At 37.4% G+C, this 22,016-nt stretch overlaps 1 protein-coding gene across 2 annotated transcripts; it reads right to left on the bottom strand.

Annotated features, from left to right (window-relative positions):
• Positions 1 to 369: 369 nt before the first annotated feature.
• On the bottom strand, positions 370 to 20,123 carry LOC105255723 (maternal embryonic leucine zipper kinase). Of its 2 annotated transcripts, none has more exons than XM_011265177.3 (8): positions 19,009 to 20,123; positions 8,698 to 8,901; positions 7,836 to 7,988; positions 7,264 to 7,510; positions 6,646 to 6,997; positions 6,414 to 6,542; positions 6,162 to 6,267; positions 370 to 6,025 (listed from the first exon to the last, which is right to left on the bottom strand). In XM_011265177.3, exons 2-8 carry the CDS (start codon positions 8,890 to 8,892, stop codon positions 3,899 to 3,901), a joined length of 3,309 nt encoding a protein of 1,102 aa, XP_011263479.1. In that variant the 5' UTR covers positions 8,893 to 8,901; positions 19,009 to 20,123; the 3' UTR covers positions 370 to 3,898. The 2 variants fall into 2 exon arrangements, with proteins under 2 accessions (XP_011263479.1, XP_011263480.1); XM_011265178.3 differs by lacking the exon at positions 19,009 to 20,123 and adding an exon at positions 9,597 to 9,679.
• Positions 20,124 to 22,016: the final 1,893 nt, after the last annotated feature.

Below are 22,016 nucleotides of genomic sequence, written 5' to 3' on the forward strand. Positions count from 1 at the left end.
AATTTATAAGATGTCTATTCTGCATCTAGATATAAGTTTAATATATATAATATATATAAGTTTACGTAAAGTTATACCATTACAAATGTATCCGTTTTCCATGCTGTAAATATTTTTTTTTATAAACATGTGCCTATATGTAAATTTCATTTTGATACAGATGTTATGTAAGATACAATTAAACAACAGTTGACAACACACGTTAACGATATAACGATACAATTATATTATTTTAAAAGAGAGAAATATAATATTTATAAGCAGAGATTATAAAATTACAATGTATGTTATTGATGAACAAAATTTGAAATATATAAAAATTTATTGACACACGTAAGCCTAAATACTTACTTTTTTATTCTTTCGTCTGTAAAGGACGAAGACGATAATATGATACTGAAAAGAAAGAGTACGACAGGAGAGATATGATAGTCTTACGGCATAGGTGTTAACTTTGTCACTTTAATTTATTTTATCCGAGCACACTGTGCATGAACAATCATGCTTGGCGGTTTACAGATCTCATCTTATGCCGGCTTAGTAAAGTGATGCGTCGTTAACACTTAGCTGGCAGTAAATCGGGATGACGAATCGGACGCTACGAGAATGACGCGGGACTTTGGTCTGTTCAGGCCGGATTCAGGCATTTAGGACGAGAGTGGAAAGAGTAGACCGTTAAAAAAATTCTTTCTCGCACTTGTAGTGCAACGCGTTCGAAATAGCGGTTTTATTCGCTAGAATCTGATCGGTGGGGAAGGAGGGGGGTGATTTACGAACAGCGCAACAACAACAAAGCCGAGGTTTACAACGGAATTACATGCGTTCGATGTGATTACGTCAACTTGCATTTTAGCGACATATACGTTATTATATATGCGTTATGTGCATGTATCGCATATTTTAGGAAACCAATCCAGTGTGTATATATGTACGTGTTGTTGTGTGGATTGGTTACAGCACATTCTGTTTTATAGCACGAAAATATCTTATTCTTTCTCTCTCTCTTTCTTTTATTTATATCAATAGCTCGCCTAGAATAAATGAATTTTCCCAGACATAGGAAAATGCCAAAGATATGTACACTTTACGTTATGATGGAAGAGACACTTTACTCTATTTGCTGCTCCAGAATATACATTGTTCGAGCTTCGCGCAAGGGACGCTTTCGCTTTATTACATAAATATATAGGACCGACATAAGCTACGTGTGACCTCCTGATGAGGAAATTTTGCTTGAGCTTTTCGTACTAGATAATCTCTCTCTCTCTTTCTCTCTTTTGTCGCTTACAACTTTATCCAATTGTCCGTGACGAAGAGAGATCCTTGTATACTTACTGTAAAATTCTCTCTATCATTCCCCGAGATTATACTCTCATCACACCGAAATAACGTTAATGCCCATGTACACCGCGATTGTTAGTTTCCGAGTTTCAAAAGTAGATTCCCCCGAGTTGCAATACACGCTACAATAGGGTGAAAAAGATAAAATCGAATCGAATTCTTAAAATCAACGACTACACCGATGCAAGGTACTTGGCTTTGTACGACTTTGTATTGCACTTTGTAGCTAGCGCAAACTTAGGTCTGTGTGAATCTTACGAATTATTATTTTTGGTCTCGTTAGGTCATCGTCATCGTGCGACGCATAGATAGATATATAGATAAGAGTTGATACTCGAGATATTATTGAAGTCATTGCAGAATTCTCAGTCTTTATCAAAGAAGTTACAATCGACGCATTTTGTCCCGCGAACTTAGAGACGAAAAAGAGAAAAGGAAAGAATTTGACGATCGGTCGTCGCGAGTTGTAACGAGTTCAATAGTAACGCCTCACAATTAACATCATCTTGTGACGCATATAATCCGAGATTATAGATATAATCTTCTTAATAATATTAAAAATATATAATACAATGTACGCACACAATACAAAACGAGGAAGCTGAAAAATGCGCGGAGAACTCGCGAGAGAACAAAAGTACTTCGGCGTTTATCGAGCGTCCGGCACTCGATCGTAGAGACTCATAATAACTTTATGCAAAAGCGCAAGAAAGGGACGAATCGCGAGACAGGTGATAGATGAACGATCAGATAACAAATTGCGAGAAAACGTTCGCATCGCGATATAAGAAAAAAAAGACGAGATCGCCCGACGAATTTTCGCTGCATTGCACACAACAAACACTCATATTATACTTATAATCACGATTGCAACGCGGCTTTTTTTAACTAGCCGACAGCACTCGCGATGATGACGATGATAGAGAGACGATGACGATGACTAATATCGACGATAATTCGTCTAAGCGACCGTTGATGCGGATGCGAGATCGAAGAACGTCGCGAGATGTGCTCAACCGGCAAGCACGTTCAAACAGATCTTGCATACCTATTGCTCGCCGCCAATTATTTAGATCTAGAAGAGAATAGACGATTGCTTATTCTTAAGCTTCTAATATCTGCGCGTAGTATTATGCGCTCGGTGGGCTTTATACGTCGCGCATCGCTCGCTCAACAAGTACACTTCTTCTATTCCCGTTTTTAACGGACCTATTATACACGCAAACACCATGGAGCGAGTTTCTTTCCCTCTTTAATCGTTTTCCTTTTTTTTTTTTTTGTTCAAACGCAACTCAGGCTATATCTGTTGTAGGGCACTCGCACCTCTTTCTCTATCTTCTTGTGTGTTTGGTTACAATTCGCGTTAATTTATATAAATATATAGTCAATCGCCATTCGGAAATTATATCTGTATTTAATAAGTTAGGGGAAGCTTTGTGTAAAGGCATGTGTCATGTAGAGGAGGAAAAGAAACCGTATTTTAAAAGAAAACGAAGGAATATTGTGAAAAAGAAAAAAATACGCGACAAGAGGAAGACACTATTCGCACTGCGCGACTTTGTACCCGAAGTTGCATCTAAATCGTGACGCAAATTGCTTTTGCACGCATTACGCATTATTATATCATGTTAGATTTTTATACTACTTGGAGAAATGGGAGAAAGAGGAATAATGATAATGATCAATAATGACAATAGCGACAATCGTGGAGATGATACTGATCTCTCACCGTAATAATAGCGATTGTAATAGTAATAGTAGCGGATATAATAGTAATAGAGTATTAGAATAGTGTAGAGTGATAATAATGTAATAGAGTAATAATATAATATTAATAATAATATAATATAATAATAATGATAAACTCTGCAATATTTAATACATTGTTTGTTCACATGGACTAGATACAGCTCTCTTAGAGTGACCGATGGATCAGTACACTCTTTTTCTTTCTCTTATTTTTATCTTGATCCCTGTGTTCTATAGATCAGCGGGGATATGATGTAATCAGTCAAGTAAATTGATGGCAGACCAAAACCACGTAATATATCGCGATTAACGGTTACCATACGCGCGGATTAATCGCATCGCGCGCCCTTAACTTAATGTAATTTCGGCATCAGCGAGGAACAGATCATATTTTTTTGGGAAATATTTTGGAAATATTAATTGCGAGTACACGCATTGCACTCTGAATTGCTTACGACGTTGTTTCTATATAAACACATCTGACATCAATTTTGCACTTGGAAATGCAGTTAGCCGCTATTTTTCTTAAGGTATGCCAAGACGCGGCATCTATGCTATTTCAAAGGTTTCCCACCCCCCCGAAATAAAAACCGAAAATCAGATCTTTCAAACGATAAGAATATTTCTGTATCAATAAAGTAACTCGCTACAAATTATATACAGTTTACAGAAAAGATTGTCGCGCAAAAAAAGTTTCACGCTATTTAGTTATGTCACTGGCACTGGAACGAACCTCACTTACCTATCCACACTTGTGTCTCTCATCTGGCGCTCGAACTTTCTGCTTCTTCCGAGCGGAAACGATTCATCAACAAAGACTGCAACACTTGGAAGCGTCCCCGAGATGAATGTGGCACACAGCGGGCAGTTTGGCGCAGCCCTTGCCGACGATACTCTCCTGCACGAGATGCGCGAGACCTAGATTCTGATTAATGTCGCCATCGCTGCCACGATGCTGCTTCGTCGCGGCGTCGCACCATTGACGACGTTCCCGCCATTTATCCTCGGCCGCTGTAGAGCAAAACAGCATCGACTTGGGCGACGGCGGACTCACGCGATCGCGCGTAATGCTGCCGCACGAGCGAGCCTTGTACAGGCGTCCCTTACCAAAGCCCGGCAACGGTACGCAAAGCTTCTTGTGCACTGCGAAGTAACGACTTAGCAGCCGAATCTTCCTGCTTTTACATTCGTTTCGGTTTATCGAGCCGTTGCCACGATTCTCCTTATCGTTGTACGCCGCATGACTGGTGCCTTTGTGATCTCCGCGACGTTCGTCACTGGCATTGCCGATCGTTTGACAGCAATTATCCGATTGACGATGATTGTTACTTTTGCTATCGGGGCTATGAGCGGATTGTTTGTTTGAGCTTTGCGATATTAGAGACTTTCCAGTAGACCAACTCTGCAATAACCTCGCGCCGAGGCCTTTGGCCTTTTGTACCGTGGTAGCTGCCACTTGAGAGACAGGCTGAGGAGTGCCATGCTGGGAAGTCGTATTGCTCTGTGACGTCGACGATGATGACGATGACGTGTTTGGCGCGCCAACTACGGTCGAATTACGTGATACGTGACAGTGATTGTGACAAGACGAGGGCGCCTCGGCTTCCTGCACCTCGGTGATACGATTCAACGATTGGCTCTCTCGCAAGCGTGTTTCACCGGCTCTTCTTCTACCAGCGCGATGTCTTCTACCGAATATGACTTGATTCTCGGTACATCGATGCCTACTACCTCCTGTCGTCGTTGTGTTTGTGTTGGTCGTGTTAGTGCCGCTACTATTGTCATTTCGATTGCTTTCAGTCGTCGTCGTGTGTTCGCCATTACTCACACTGCTTCCTCCACCGCCGATCACCCCGCCTCGTCCGCCACCACTCCCTCCCGGATCCTGCGAATCGCTCGAATCATCATGACTATCGCGTCTTGGAGGTAAGGGTTTGCCAGTGGAAGCCCCAAGTTTGTGTGCCCTCTTCTTCCTACTTTCGCTGTCGTCATCGCTGGCGTCGGAACTCGAGCAAGAAGTTGTACGCGTTTTATGGAATTTACTCCTTCGTTGTTCATATGCTGTTCGCCTGACGACGCGACATTTAGTTGTCGAACCTCCGCATTCGGTGGAGTTTACTGATGCCTGTATACCATCTCCATCCTCCAGGATTTCATTAAGTTGCGTTGTAGACGAATTACCGCTGCCAGGCGATGGCATAGTCTTGTACTTAGGCGTTAATGTTACTTGATTGTCGCTAATTGGATGAAGAGGTATCGATACGGTTGATGACTCAAGCAGAATTGTAGTAGTTGTCGTCACTGTCGTTTTCGTAGGGAGTTGAGACGGTTTTGAGGAAATCGTAGGCTCCGTAAGCGGCACGCTAAATCGATGATGTTGAGCACCCATTCTCCACTTGTTTGCCGGAACCGATGCGCCAGTTCGGTTTAAACATTCCGTCACCGATTTGGGCCTGACTTCCGTGTTGTTAGTTTTTCTAGACCATCCTATAGTTGGAGCATTTGCGTCACTTAATCGATTCTTCAGATTTTCTTCGCAAGTAATTCGCGGTGACACGGGCAGCTTCTCCAAGAGAACGTTACCCATTTGAACTTTTCCCGTTGTCTTCGAGTGAACCGGTGACGATGACTTTTTATTATCCTTTTCGTTTCTGGAACTCTGTTTCAGTCTTTCTCCTCTGTCAGTGATAACGGTATCTTCTTTTTGGTGTGGATGCCGTTGACTCTGCATGGGTTTTGCGCCGGTATGTTTCTCCGGAAGCTGCGATAACCGTTCCTGCAGGATATGTGAAAGTTTTCCCTCAGAACGGGAACCACGGCGATTAAAGGAATTTAACGTCGAATTACTGCCGCGCTCATCACGGCCGGAACAGGAGGACACATCATCTTCGTCTTCCTCCTCTTGGACGATACTGCATTTGCGCGAACGCACGTTCTGCAATGAGAACAGCCATCTTTGTTTCCCGAGCGAGGAACGTTATCCGGCAGACGATATTTTATGTGCCTGCCTTAACGTTATGTTCGGTCACATTAGTTGACATCATTTTAGATGATAAGCATGCGATACATACCTGTGGCACATCACCGGGCGTCCGTGGCACGCTCAATAACGACTGATTGACAGTGCCCAAAGAATTTTGATCCGTTCGTAGATTTGTTGTCAGATCATCTTGCCGGCTGCACAAAATTGCAACGTACATTAATATGTTAGTGACTTCATTCAAGTTGACGCGCGATATAAATATTTAGAACTCGCATATTTTATAAGTGAGTCACACGTGGAAGCAACACTAACAAGGGGTGATTCAGTACTTAAAACATACCTCGAAGAAACATCTAGAACCTCTGGCCGAGTTTTCTGCATCTGTTCCTGTCGATGAGCGCGCAACTTCCTTTCCGCCAGCAAAAAATACGTCGCGGTGATGTGGTTGTACTCGTTCTTGTCGAGCGCGCTGAAAGAAGATCGACGGTGAGAATTACTGAAAGTCGCGCCGACGCGTACACGCATGCTCAAAATATATACTAACACCGCAAGACTTCCTAATGTCTACTCACTCCAATATCTCTTCCTTGGTGGCGATATTACCGTTAACCATTTTGGTAATTATATGATTGTGATGATCGTCGGAGACTTGTTGACGCGACACGAGCGGCAATGTCTCCATAGTGTCCGAATCGGAACCGATCGCTAACCATGGATCCGCCGCGATTTCCTCGAGAGACGCTCTGCCTTCGGGTTCCCGTACGAGCATCTTAGCGATCAGCCGCTTGCAATTATCGGACACATGTGATGGGATCGAATATTTACAATCCATAATCATCGTCAACGTTTCGCTGTCATTCGCCTCTTGAAACGGCGCTTGGCCGCATACTAACATATACAATATTACACCTAACGACCAAACATCTGTAATAAATCAAAACGACAACCTTATATATGTTATCGGGATCACTTTCAGATTTTTTTTTTTACAAATATCCAACCGATTTGGAAAAACTTTTAACAAAAGAAATAACTTAAAATAAAAACGAAAGAATAAAAATAATAAAAAAAATAACATATTATTTATCGTTTAAATTAGAATTCTTGGCTAATTACATATCTATAATAACAAGTCTTAATAACTTAAACCATCTTTGTTAATCTTTAATCACATTAATTAACGAGCTTACCTACTGCGGGGGCATCGTAACTATCACCCAGAAGTATCTCTGGAGCGGAGTATGCTAATGAGCCGCACGAGGTCTCGAGCTTCTGACCAGGATAGAATCTATTACTGAATCCGAAGTCTGTGAGTTTCACCGTACCGAGCTTTTCGAAGAACACAACATTCTCGGGCTTTAAATCCCTATGTACTACGTGTAATCGATGACAATACGATATGGCCCGAACTATCTGCCGAAAGTAAGTCCTGGCCACCTGACAGGTGAAAAGTATTTATATTTTACATTGCAAATACATTATTGACAAATGGCAGATGCTCGAACAATTATCATAAAATTTTAGAATTTCTTAATCAACATATATTTTATTTAAAAAAATATATAAATATTTTTGTCAATTTAATATCATTAGTGATTAATTAATATTATTAGTTATTAATCAATATTACAGTGCTAATATTTAATAATAATATTTAATAAATTTGAATATATAAGAATTAAACTTGTAATTATATTCTTTTATTTGCGCGATGATTGCAAACCGACAGCGACAATAAAATGACATGGTCGTGCAACAATACCTCCTCGCTGAGACCGCTGTCGTGCCGCATGATGTAATCGTAGAGATCTCCGCCATCCCCAAGCTCGAGAATTAAGTATAGCTTGGTCTGCGTGTCTATCACCTCGTATAATCGCACTACATTGGGATGCTGCACCAGTTTCATGCACCGCACCTGCGACACAGATTAATCGCGATCATAATTAATGCGCAAGAACGAAATTTATTTTGTCCGAGCGAATCCAGAGGTCAACGATTCTGTCCGCCGTCCAGTTGCATTCAGCATCATTATCTCGTTGACCTTAACGAGATTCACCGCGATAAAGTCCATGCGATGTAACTGCGCGAGACTATTCGATCTCCGATTATATTATTGAACCAGTCATTAAAATCGCATTACGCGAATCAGGATGTCATTTCAATGGTTCTACTATATCTATTAAGGCAAGCGATTCGACGCGGAAAGCAACTCTGATTGCGAATTCATGAACTATACAAGATAGATACAAACAAGGAATGTCGTTTGGATTCTATCTATATATAATATGATTGACAAATTGAGATAAATTTGAGATAAAACTAAATCTGAAATAGCAATGTACCTTAACTTTATAAAAAAAAAAATACTAAAAAGAAAATAGAATGTCTGAAGCGAAGAAAAATAATTTAAAAATTCATACGCTTTCTATAAACTTTTCACATTTTAATATTTAATTAAATTATTTTTAGCAAAGAGGCAACTTTATCCACTTCTGTTGAAAAAACGAAAGATCAAACTGGATGGATCGTGGGTAGAAGAACTTGAAATATATTTGCTGACATTCGTCGCATATAGGCGATTGATAAAAAGATTGGTAAAATGTGGGCGACAATTTTTCTCTCACCTCCTGGAAGAGATGCGCTCTCGAGACTTCGTCGAGCTTGTTCTTGTCGATGACCTTCACTGCGACCTTCTCGCCGGTGAAAACGTGCCGTGCCAGCTTCACTATGGCAAAGTGACCGCGGCCGAGGGTCTCCTCCAAGTCGTAGAGCCCGGCGATCTTGCCATCGTAATTGCTGTATCCCACTCTTCGATTCATTTCGTGTCACTGCAATGCACATCGTGAGTTCTTTGTACGTGGCCAATGGAAAGGGAAACGTATTATTCGTCATTTAATTAAAATAATGATTGTGAATTAGACAATATTTTCCAATCATAAATTGAATGTGAGTGACACAAAACAAACGAAAATACAGATAAGTATGTACTTGAAATTAGATCTTCTGAGTTTGAGATGTTTACAAATTTAAAATCTTTCTAGCATACGTACATTTTGAAAGATTCTCGAAGTTTTTAATCAGAGAGATTAAATAGAGATTAAATAGAGATTACTCTGTCAAAATTAACTAAATGCCTTGCTCAGATTTATCACAATTTCTAAATTTTTAGATCTTCACTTACATATATGCCATAGGATGTAACGAGTGAATCGATAAATGTCAAACATCGAACTCTAATCGATTGTTTAAACTGTGTACAACAATCGCATACCAAGCGCAACGGCTCGGTCTACTCCATACGAGAAAGAGGTCACTATTATTTTTAGCGTAAGTAGGAGCAATAATTAATCGCTTCGTGAACATACGATCGGCAATGGTACAAAAAAAAAAGTACACTCGGTAGAACGATGGCAAGAACTATCGGTTCGGAAATATTCGTAATGTGAAACTAATGGACCGTATACGCGATGCGCGTTAAACTATAATTATCTGTGATTCAGACTCAAGTAGATAAATTACTTACATCGTACCGAGGGGACTTGTGGAGAGCGTCTTAGAAATCGTGTATTACTTTCAACTTGATTTTTCCTCGGCGAATGTCGAATTAGAAATTCAAATCATTCGTACGCGAGAGAAATTATCATTCATTCATTGATCGCCCGGTAGCTTGATAAAAAGATCGACGGCTCTTGTCAAAGTATCGTGAACGTGAGTCTTTTTCATTCACCTGCCTTTTCATTCGTCCGACAAGCGCTAATGCAAGCACGGGATAAGAACTGCGGGACCAAATTTAGCGCCGGATGACGGTGGGAATAGCGAAGCCAACGTTGCTGCCGAGGACAACGCATTGTCTTCTGTAATTGCGAAACGCATCGTCGTGTCGCGACGCCGAGTCGAGCCGCGATTCGCCGAAGGCGTCGTCCGTCTCGCATTCCGTCCTCCCGCGTGTATAAGAGGCGCACGAAAATACGATACGAATACCGGGTCGCGAAAATCTCGATACATATATATGTACGTATATATATATATATATATATATATATATATATATATATATATATATATACACATATACGCCCGCAACTTCCTTCGCAAAGGCGGGAAACGCGGCCGCATTGCCCATCGGGAATTGCGGCGAATCATTTCTTCGCTATGCGTGCTCCGGATGCTCTTCGCGAGGATTACGAGGAACGTAAAAATAAACTTGCCGAACGAAGGCGAAGACACCAATAAGGGAGAAGACGAACCGCTCCCGAATCGTTCGCGCTCTCTCTCTCTTTCTCTCTGTCCCTCTCGGAGTGATCTGTTCTTATAAGAAAAAAACGCCGAAAATCCTTTTCCTTTCAATCAGCTCGACGAAAACAGATCGGATTAATGCTTCATCGATCGAATCTCCGGCGCACGCTATGCAATTTATAGCAAACGCTGACGCAAGACTGAGAGAGATTCACTCACCAAGGTTTACGGCTTTTATTTTGCGTGAACGCCTTTATTGCCTACGTCGCGATATAAATAAGGCGCGAGTATTCATTCGCCGACGTTGGTATTATCGGACGAGCGTACTCTGCACCGTTCGTTCTCCTTTTTTTTTCATTGTTAAGATTGATAAGTTATCTTGCGTTAATCCATTGAATCAATGCTGCCAGCTCGTCGCGCGTGCCGATTTATTGGATATTGAAAAATATTCGCGTAGACACGCAACGACGAATATTTGTCGCATGAAATAATGCGCCATCGATCACGCTTCGAAGCACAGATTCAATTAAAATAAATAAACGGCGCGGACGTCATATCGACGCGTTTAATTCGAGTTCTTTCCGCCGCGATGGGAAATTAATCACTGTTACGTAATTGCAATTGATATCATTACAACAGGGGAAAGGGGGAAAATAATGTGATTATCGCGAAGGTTTCGCGAGATTTATCTCGACCTATGCATCGTTATTAATGAGCGTGTGATTGACAATATGACTGCGCGTGACGTGAATACTTTAATTTCGTTATTTTACGTGTCCGAAATATCTCTTTTGCCCTGAGTAAATAATAATTGTAGTTATCTAGGTCAGGGATTTCTAAACTATCGTGGCTTGTGACACACAAGTGCTTTGAAAAATTATGCTGATCCTGGGAAAATACGAACGTTTTTATAGCGCAAGGCAAATCGCGCAAGAATAATACGCATAAATCGCGAAAAGAAAATAAATAAAACGTCACCTACGCTGTCCAATAATTTAATGTAAAACTCGAAATACTATGTCACAAAAATGTGTGATTTAATACAATCGCGATAGTCAAGTTAAATTCATGATAATTTTTCAAATCAACATTTTCTCTAAAAATTCATATATTAATCTAAAAAATTCTTAAATAGCGTATGCATTATTTCTTTCACGTCTTTATCACTATTGCTGGTACATTTTCCGATCTCTCTGAATAATCTTTACAATTATAATAACTCGCCGTTTGAATTGCGGTATTAATATTGATTCTGGATATTCACACTTGACAATTACCATATAATAATTTTCCACGTGTAAGGTAAACGGAAGTCGATCATCCTTTATTCGGATCCGTCATCCGTCGTGGTGGATTGCACTTGGTATTTAACCGATAACCATGCTCGTCCGGAATCAAGATTTACCTGATGCAGACACGTCCGTAATAGTATCAGTGATGACCTGCTTTTACCGTGTCCGTGTAATAATGAGATGCATGAGCGTCAGTTATACGTAATAAGTTTACGACTGTTCGAGGTGAGAGTACCTGGAACGCGCTCACACCAACCGTGACGAGTTAAACGAGATGTTGGATATAATATTGTACATACATCGCGAATTTTTATTTAAAAAAAAATTAATCCTGAAAAAGTAAAAAAAAATTATCCCGTTATCGATTCGCTAAAACGAAAAAAAAAATAATAATTGAGATCCACGATGATCCGATACGGATTCCTCAATATTGCAATAATACTTAAGCTACAAATACTCCCGGATAATTTTTTAGATATCAAAAAGCGTGGAATGGATTTATCTCGCGAAAAAGCGCGGAAGCGGTTTTTCAGTAACGATTAATACGGATTTTCTCGCGCAGACACGCGCCCGCGGCCAGAAATTCCATCGAACGAAAACTTTGCACATAGAAAGCGTAATCCGTTCTAATAATAAACGCGGCGCGTGGACCCGCATTTGAAATTTAAATCCTGTTACGCATTCCTCCTCGTAGCACTCGTTTCCCGGACGCAAGAAACAGAACGCCGTGTTCTCTGAATTACTTTCGCGTTTCGCGCCGATGCGGAAGTCGCGAGGTATGGAACATCGTGCACGATGAGTTAGATTTTTCAGATCCGCGACGAAGCGGGTCGAAATAAATATTGCGATTTGTAACAGTCAGAGGAATGACAGAGCGCTTCCTGATGAAACTATGTTGCAGAAAGGTCGACAATACACCCACGCGGCCAACGAAGGATTTTATCCGAAGAATTGAATTGATATGTAGCTGCGCCGGCACATTATTCACGTATACGCGAATGAACTGTGTTCACTAATCCACATGTTGCACCGGGCGTCTTTCTTTCGCTCAATAAATCAATTAATCTATCTGACGAGGCGTATCTCGTGAAAAGTGGTCTATTGTCTATCGGAAAATGTGACATTTAAAAAACGACCGGCTCTCCGATACTCTCCCACGATCTATTCTTATTTTTATAGACGCAGAGAGATCGATGTATTAAAATCACTTACTAGATTATACAATAGTAATAGCTTTAATTTTATATTTGTCACCTAGTAATTTAGATAAATTCTATAGCATGAAAATATTCCAAGTTTTGAAATGTTTTATTAAATTATTTGGAGACTTTCGCGTAAACATAAAATACAAAATACAAAATGTAAAATAATGTGTAGTTGATAGATTGGCTACAATTCTTTCATTTTACTCTAACGTAGTAAGAATTATTTAGAGAATTATGTAGAAAGCTGTTTTCTTTCAAAAGATTTCCCAATATTTCGTCTTGTTAAAAAGAAACGTTTCGAATATGTGAATAATATTAAATTTATCTGAATGTAAAAACTTTTGAGATCCAACCTTGACATATTCTATTAGGTATTTTGAAAAGAATAAAAAAAATTGAAGAGAGAATTCTTCAGCATTCTTACAATATTTATCAAAAGTCAGAAAAATAAGAGATGATCGTGAATTATTAACGAAGAACTCGTGCAAGTTTCGTCTTCCCACATATTCTACATGATTCTAGATGACGAATAAATATTTTTATTTATTTTATATTTATATATAATTTGTATTACATCTTTCTTTTAATAATCTTCTATCTATAATAAATGAACACTACAAAATAAAGTTTGTAATTATTTGATGCTTAAAAGAACTAAACTAGATCTCTGTGTAAAGAACGACAAAATCCACTTAAACTTCTCCACCAAGATACTTTTCTTTTATATATATATATTTCTTTTTTTCTTTCTCTCTTTCTTTCTTTTTCTCTCAATCTTCTGGAATTGATTTTACAAAAACAGAATTTTACAGAACGATTCTAAAAATTATCCTAAGGAAAGCAATCGATTTTAAAAATTATCTTAAGGGAAACAATCGATTTTAAAAATCACACATATGATTAAAAAGGAAACTCTCCTAAATTGCGCAACAATTAGTACCTTTAATACGTTTCGTTTTTCTTTTTTCTCGGTAAAATCGCTTTCTTTCGCGCAACCAAAGTACAGCGGTACAATTATAACGGTAATTAGTGCGCGCAATAGCCTCCTACGCGGATCCACGATCGAAGCGACGATGTATAATATGGGCCCCGTGACGATAATGCGTAACGTAAAGGTAGTACGGGCAGACGTAACAGGTAGTGCTCGTCGTACCGTTACCGAGATTCCACGGCGCGCGAGGAAGAAATACACGATGATATCTGGGGGGGCGCGACTAATCCGCACCACCGTCGCCGGTCGGTGGGAACAACGGCAACGTTCATCCTCACGAGGATGATAATTGCAGTCGATTAGAGCCTTTGCATTGCCACCGCCGGACGTGAGAGCAACTATGCGACTAGTCACGAACAAGGACGAAATTAAGTAGCACGAAATTCGTAGCACAATTCATCGGATTTGAAAAAAAATACTCAGGAAAGAACTGTCAACACAAAGAGGAGATTTAATAGTCGAAAGAGAAAGTAGTAGGTTTATCGCAAATCATTTGTTGCTGATAAATAAATTGATCCCTCATGTAGAAGGAATGCAGAATTGCATATATTAACGCAAAAAAGCGTGGCATTGTATGTAAAAGGATTTTTGATTATAATAGATTTTGATATCAATTTCTGATATGTATAATAGAAGTACATCGATGCGTTGGCGGAAGATAAAAAGTCAGAAGCCACGAAGAAAATCCAATTAGAAATGCCATCCAATTAAACTTTCGCAGCGGTAGAAGTCATCGAAGATTACGTTTCTAGAGTCTGATAGAAACCTTATGAAATACATTCTGCTCTTTCGCAGACACTGCTGACAGTTCCATAAACTTAATCCGCATTGATTCATTCATTCGATGACACATTGATGTCGTTAAATAATTGATAAATAAAGTTGCGGAAAGGCAGTATCGATAATCTATTAGAAATATAGAAATCTCTTACGCAAAAATCTGACGAAGATGATCTCTTTAATCTAACTGCGTTCGCGGATTTCGCCTTGATATAAAAAAAATAGAGAAATAAAAAGGAGAAGATTGGCGAGTGGATTGTTAATCTTTATGCATGTGAAAGAGGATGCGATATTTTTTTCCCTTGCTTTACAAGCTATTTCCTCGCTTCCTCGTTATATTCTTTCCTTTGACTGACGAGAAACGTTATGGCAAGAGACGCTAATATTTTTTGACGGTCGATGTTTTCTTTCCCCTCCCCCTCTCGCTCCCTCGCTCACGAAACGTAACGCGCGCCAGTGTCATTTCTACAGTGCGAGTTGGCACCGAGCGGATTATTTGACGCGACCGGATCTGTGTAATTTGAGATAATGCACTCGACAAGCAGATTGATCTCCGCTTCCTAACGTCGTTGCACTAGTTCCATTCGCAAACACCGTTGGCCCCGTCTGGCAGTAAACAACAATAAGTTGACGTGTGGGCGGAAATGCGAGCGAAAATAACGTCATTCAGAAACAAGTTAAAAATTTATCCATTTCACTTCGAGAGATGGAAAATCTTTTGAATGATTCAAGAACACAATTATGTAATCTATAATCATGATAATAAATATTGGAGAATAAACTTCTCGTTGAAATGTAAAGAATTTAAGTGAACCCTATGTTTAATAAAGAATATTTGAAAATAATATGTATAAACTTCTTGAAAAAATATTTATATGCGATTATCATTAACATTGCGACATAATTTTATTAGTTATGGAAGAAAAATAATCATATTTGTAACAATAATAGAGAATCAAGATTTTTGAATTTTATGCATTACTATTATATAGTAGTAATGTTTCATCATTCATATCACTGACATATGTACAATTCCACAAATAAATTGTTTTATCAAAATTTTTTCAAATATTCTGTTCCTTTAAATATTCCATTTCAGTTTTTAATGCTTAAACATACGGATAAAGTGCGTCAACAGGCATAGAGCATTCCAAAAAGAATGTAATACAATATATACAATATTCTACTATTTTCTATCTTTTTAAACTCAATGTATCTCAATATTTATTCTTTCAAAAACTTAAAGTTAAATCTTTCTTTAACAAAAGCATTGCTGTATCAATAGTTTTTAGTTTGGATAATTAAATCAAATTAAAAAAAACAAGTAACAAAATCCTATTATTTAATTTCGGGTACATTTTATTTCAATACAAGTTTATAATCTAAATTTTGATAACATATTGATTTTATTTTTAAAAATATTCTTATAAATGGGAGGTAGAGATATTTTTATTAAACTTCCATTAAAAAAGTTGATTTTAATGTCAAAGATTTATCGGCAGAAAATCTTGTGAGTCAGTATTGACATCCACGGAAAGCCAAATAAAATGTTATTCGAAAAGCCAGACAGTCCGAACGGAATTAGCGACCAGAAACGACCTCGGTGACCTCGCCGAATTTTTTCAAGTGTCTTGGGGTCGATCCGAGAGAGGAATGTTGGGCGGTTTCTGGAAATGGTCGGCCTTTTCTTGTTCCCGGGAATACTTCAATCTCTGGTTAACATTTCCGCCCGTTTTATTGCGACTAGAGAGAAACATCTCTGTGCACGGATGACGGAAAACTTTATTAACTCCACGATACGGTCAATTATATAACAGTTAACTATTTACATCAATTTAGTCTGGAATTTCTTCAATTTGTCTTGGCATAGTCTAATATCTTTGAAGAATTTTAACTTAATAAAGTAAAACACCTTCTCTCATTAAAGGCAATACACAATACTCGTTGGAAAATACATCTTACAGAAACTTTAAAAGCTTCGCCTCTATAAATTTACAAATAGATAAAGTTAGATAATCTTGAAAGTTTATGTTAAAGTAAATTATAACGAAATGCATTAAATAAAGATTAAGATAAAAATATCGAGCAGCAACGAAATTAAAAGTAACATCATTAAATTATCTTAACCTCAATAGATATTTAAATTAGGTTAAGTACTGTTTTCGAGAGCATGAAATTATTTATCTTTTCGAATTGTAAATATGAATGACAAATCATCGACTGTAAACGAACAAATAAGCAAACTTTGGACCTTACGAAGAAGACATAATCATACTAATCATACTAATGATTATCTTGCAACATGATAGTTGAGGTCATGAAATGATCGTTCATGTATCGATAATCATAGATCGCATTAATTTTTTTACATATGCGATAGTTGCGAAAAGAATCGTGGCAAATAAAACTTTATTTCCTCGTAACATTTTATAATTTTTTTTCATTATTACACGATATTATTATAAGCTATTACAAGAACAGAAACTGTGTTGCGACAAATATTAGTAATTATTATATTTTCTTATAATCAAACAAATTCAATATATAAAAAATATTGATTCAGTAAAAATAATGATGTGCGCGCGTATCTATTCAATTTTAAGGACTTTTAATTATTCAAACATTTAATTTTCACAATATTTGTAGCATTATATTTCGAAATTATAATGATAAATGCGCCGTAGCAAAAAAACATCGTTATTAAATTCAGAATTGCTATATCGTCATTTATTTGGATTGCAATTTCTGCAAAAAAATTATATTAATGTTTCATGTATTCAGTATTGCGGGCTTATTTAAACATCAGATATTTATTTAGGCGAAAGAATATGATCTCTGAAACAATCTCAGAAATTTATGAGAGAGGGTTGCACAAAGCTCTTTTCTGTTTTATTAGGATCATCAAAAGCCATTCCGAATTAATTATATATTAGTAAAATTGTTTAATTTAGCAATAATTCTAAGAGGTATAACAACGTAATATTAATAATTATTATTTTAATAATTTCGATAATTATATTTAGTAAACAAAAAATATATCGCAAAATATATATTTCTACGCAATATTTTTCTCTCTTATTTGTTTTTATTATTACACTGTTATATTGTACAATTTCATTTGTCATTCCAGAAATCAACATTATAAAATATTTATATCGTTGTTATATTTTGTAAATTTAATGCAATATTGAATTATTATTGCTTTTGATTTTTATTTAAAAACATTTATGCATAAATGAATATTAATTTGCTCAGTTGTTTGTCTATTGTAATCGTAATTAGCAACATCAGAAAGAGCTTTGCGAGAGAGACAACCTATTTCGGAAATAACAAGTTCCTAAAGCGATAATTGATTAGACCACGGAAACTTATTGTTTCCTCGTCAATCTTTCACAATGTACACAATGTATAAAGTGTTATATATACATTGTGTATGTATATATATATATATATATATATATATATATATATATATAGATAATTCGATGAAAGAGACGAAAACTTCTTTCTACTTGTATTACATATTGCGTTTTTGCTCTGCGTTTATTCACCCAACTCACGCGAGATCGTAGACTCTCGTGCAAGATATCGCGAATTTATCAGACCCACCCAAATATCGGAGAGGACAAATTCTCGGAACAGCTGCTGCAGGATCGATATTATTACACGATAACATTGTCAATACTATCTACACTAATAATTGGCATATATTATTTATTGGCAAATATGTATAGTGTCAAGATATTACCGATAACGAGATTGTTACACAATGGCATACAATGGCATCAATGTGAAGATCTTTAAAAGCTTTCTATCGAGAAAATATCAGATGTTCACTTTGAAGACTGCCTACTCTAATGTAAAAATATAGAACATCGAAGTATTGATAATATGCCACTTCTGACATAACCAGGATAAGCATAAATGTATGAAACGATACTCCATTTTCGTACGAATAATGTAGCAAAAGTTGATCAATATATGCACATATATAATACAGGCCTCTCTTAAATTGCTTTCTACAATTACAATTGAAATAAAACAATTGTACATATTAATCTGCCGAAAAAAAATGAGATAAAATTTATAGAAAGCTAGATATTAACTGCAGTAAATTTAAAAGTGAATTTATTCATTTAAAAATAAATTAGAATATTCTATTCGCACCAACTAAAATATTCAATCAAAGCAAGATGTCGCGATCAAAACTCTTGAAACAATTATTACGATCATCGAAAAGTTATCATCGACGAAATGTTATTAGCAACATGATGGAATGTCAAAGTTATCTTATCGAGCAAGATCGGTGCGACGACCGCTTAAAAATAATACAATAATTACGACGAGGAATGCGAGGCCATTTTTGCCGAAGAGTCCACGCACCGAGGACCGTAAGAGACGATTAAAACTACGGGTGACAGAGATACTCACCTCTTTGTCCGCTAAACAAACGCTGACGAAGACGAAGACGACGACGACGTGTCGAGCCAACACCTCGCTAATCCGCCCACGATCCGGTGCGCCGTCATTTGTGATGCGAATTCATATACGCGTGGTGGCGGCGGCGGTGGCGGCGACGACGACGATGATGATGATGATCGATGCCAGACAGACAGCACTCTTTCGACGAGCTCTCTTTACGACGTCCAATCGTCGAGGATGTCGTTCGACGATATCGACGACGACGGCGGCGACGAGAAAGGCAATGACATCGAACGTCGCTGGTGGGCCGCCTCGTTTTCACTCGACACTCGTGTTTACACGGCACTGCTCGGTCGCTTCTCACATTCCTTCGTCCGCGACGCAATCCTCTCGACTCTCGACCCTCTCTCTCTCTCTCTCTCTCCCTCTTTCCTTAGGTCACTACTTGCTCTCGTTCTCCGTTTCGCGAAACTTCGTGCATCACTGATGGATCGCCTCTTCTTTCTTGATTCTTCCTTCTCTCTTTTTTCGTCTATCTTCCTCTCCGCTTTTCCTTCTCTCTCTTCTTCTATCGAGTTACCTCGCCCACCCGCGACACTTTTCGTTCTGTCTCTTTCTCTCTATCTTTTTTGCTAGTCTCTTTCGCAGATATTCGCGCCAACAGAAGGTGACTTCCGGACAGTTTCCTCGCCGATGACGATGGTGCGCCGCGCGCGCGATCACACTTCCCACTTTTTCTCTTCTCTCACTCTCTCTCTCTCTCTCGCCCTCCGCTCTCCTCTCTCTCAATTCACCACTTTTGCCTGTCTCGTTTCCTCGCATTCGCACGAGCGCGCGTACACACACATGAATACACAGCGTCGCGCGCACGGGAAAGCGTACACGTCGTCGTTGACCGTTTTTCCGTTATTCTGTTGCCGTTTCGATCGCGCGACTCGCCTCGGCGATCTCACGCGCGCACAATCCGGAACACGAATCTCTCGCTCTCGACGCTCGACACTCGAATCTCGGTCCTGTTTCTCGAAGACGAAACGGTCCCGTGGAAACGGGACGGGCGCACGCACACTCGCGACACGGTGACACACGAGAAAGCTAGAGAGCGTCAGAGTGTGTTCGACGCAGTCGACGATACTCGAGACGCCTCCGGCTGTTCGACGCAGCTGCCATCTCGCGGTGCTCCGTGAACTCTCGTGACGTAGTGGCGCGAAAGTACAAAGTATCTCTCTTCCCAGAAGGTCAAACTGAAAAATTTCTGAAATATTAATAAACTTTGCGGATATTTATATATAAATATATACATATATATTTAAATATATAAATATATTTATATGATAAAAAACAAATATATAATGTAATGATGAAAAACAAATAAAGGAAGAAAATAAAAATTAAAATATTTGACATAAATGGAAGAACGCAATCTTTTCCCCTTTTCCTTTAGACTTTGTAACAAATATTCTTTTGAGTGAATATGCGTCGATTAAAGAATATTTCTACAGTTCTGATTATTGAGAGAATTTTATTTATTTTTTATTTATTTTTTTCGGAAATAAATATCGTTATATTTAAATAAAATAATATTATTATCAATATCTGTATATCGACTTATAGCATTACATTATAGCCATATTTGTAGAGAGGGCGTTAGCACGCGGTGATTTTCGAGGACGAATTTTATTATGCTGATATCTTGTTAGTATGGATATGTGTTTTTTTATGCATACATTATCATACATTTGTAATTATAAAATTTATTTTCATTTAATCAATACTTTTTGCATATAAATAAAAAAAATATCACTAGTTACATCTTCCTGTACTTTCTGCAATTAGGAAATATAAAATAATTTGTGTTTTACAAAGAAATATAAAAGAGAAGAAACAAAACGCATATCAAAATTAATTAAAACTTAACGATATCTTTTACATACATTTATAATTAATTTTGAAAAATAAATCTAGTGATGAACGATAGCATCTTCAGTCGGTTTATTCTCATCGATTACATTCGGTAAATTGCCGTGTGATGTCGTAATATGATATCTAGCATGCCGAAAGGTACTTTAAAAATATATGCAATGGAAAATATTTTATTTTTCAAGAGCTTTAAAATATTTGCACATCTATTTTTATTATTTGTATCTTATATTTTGAAATAAATTTGTATCTTATATTTAAACTAATAATTAAAACTTTTTTTATAATTAATTGATATTAAAAATAAAGCTGATTCGAATATGTTGAAAAATTATAAAATATAAATTATAAATACTGATCAAAAGAACAATTCTTTATCAAAATAAATATTAAAAAAGAGAGATTATAAATTAATGCTACGAAAAATAATTAATCACAAAAAAAGACTTAGCATGTTAAAAATTATTCTTTTCGCTGATGGATGGCAAGTCGTGTCAAAGGTAAATTTTGAATGTCCAATGAATATTGCAAACCTGTCTGTGTTGATTTTGGAGTTACGCAGCGTCACACGTTTCGAATGATGTGATGAATGTTTAATTTCATTGCTCGCTTGTAAATTCGTATCATGTATATATACAATGTAAAATAAATATATCGATGATGCGGAAACTGTCCGTGAATGATGCGCAAATGTTTCGCGTCTATAAATCTCATGTAGAATCTATTGTGCTCATCACACATATATAAATATAAAAGATTATATAAAAGATATTAAAAGATATATAAAAGATTTTATATATACATATAATTATAGAAAAATTATTGTTATTAGTATTACAAAAGGCTAGAAATCTGGATCAGATGCAAATCATAAAAATTAATTTTAGGAAAAAATCTATTAATCTGTTATATTGTAATAATTATCGGATATTATATATATATTCTGCGCAGTCATAAAGAGATTCTCCAAATGAGAAATTATATAAAAAGTAATTTTCTCTTTATTTTTCTTACGTATTCTCTTTTGCATGATTATTTTCTCTGCATAATTAAATGCAAATCACAGAGCTTATAATTTTATATAGCTCATAAAAAAACTT

This window comes from Camponotus floridanus, unplaced genomic scaffold (genome assembly GCF_003227725.1).
Source record: "Camponotus floridanus strain SB8 unplaced genomic scaffold, Cflo_v7.5 scaffold95, whole genome shotgun sequence".
Lineage (NCBI taxonomy): Eukaryota > Metazoa > Arthropoda > Insecta > Hymenoptera > Formicidae > Camponotus > Camponotus floridanus.

Coding starts and splice junctions, on each gene's coding strand:
- LOC105255723 (XM_011265177.3), bottom strand. CDS start 8,892: ATGAATCGAAGAGTGGGATACAGCAATTACGATGGCAAGATCGCCGGG. Junction 6,543..6,645: donor ACCAAGGAAGAGATATTGGA/GTGAGTAGACAT, acceptor ATCTTCTTTCAG/CGCGCTCGACAAGAACGAGT. Junction 6,026..6,161: donor CGCCCGGTGATGTGCCACAG/GTATGTATCGCA, acceptor TTCTCATTGCAG/AACGTGCGTTCGCGCAAATG.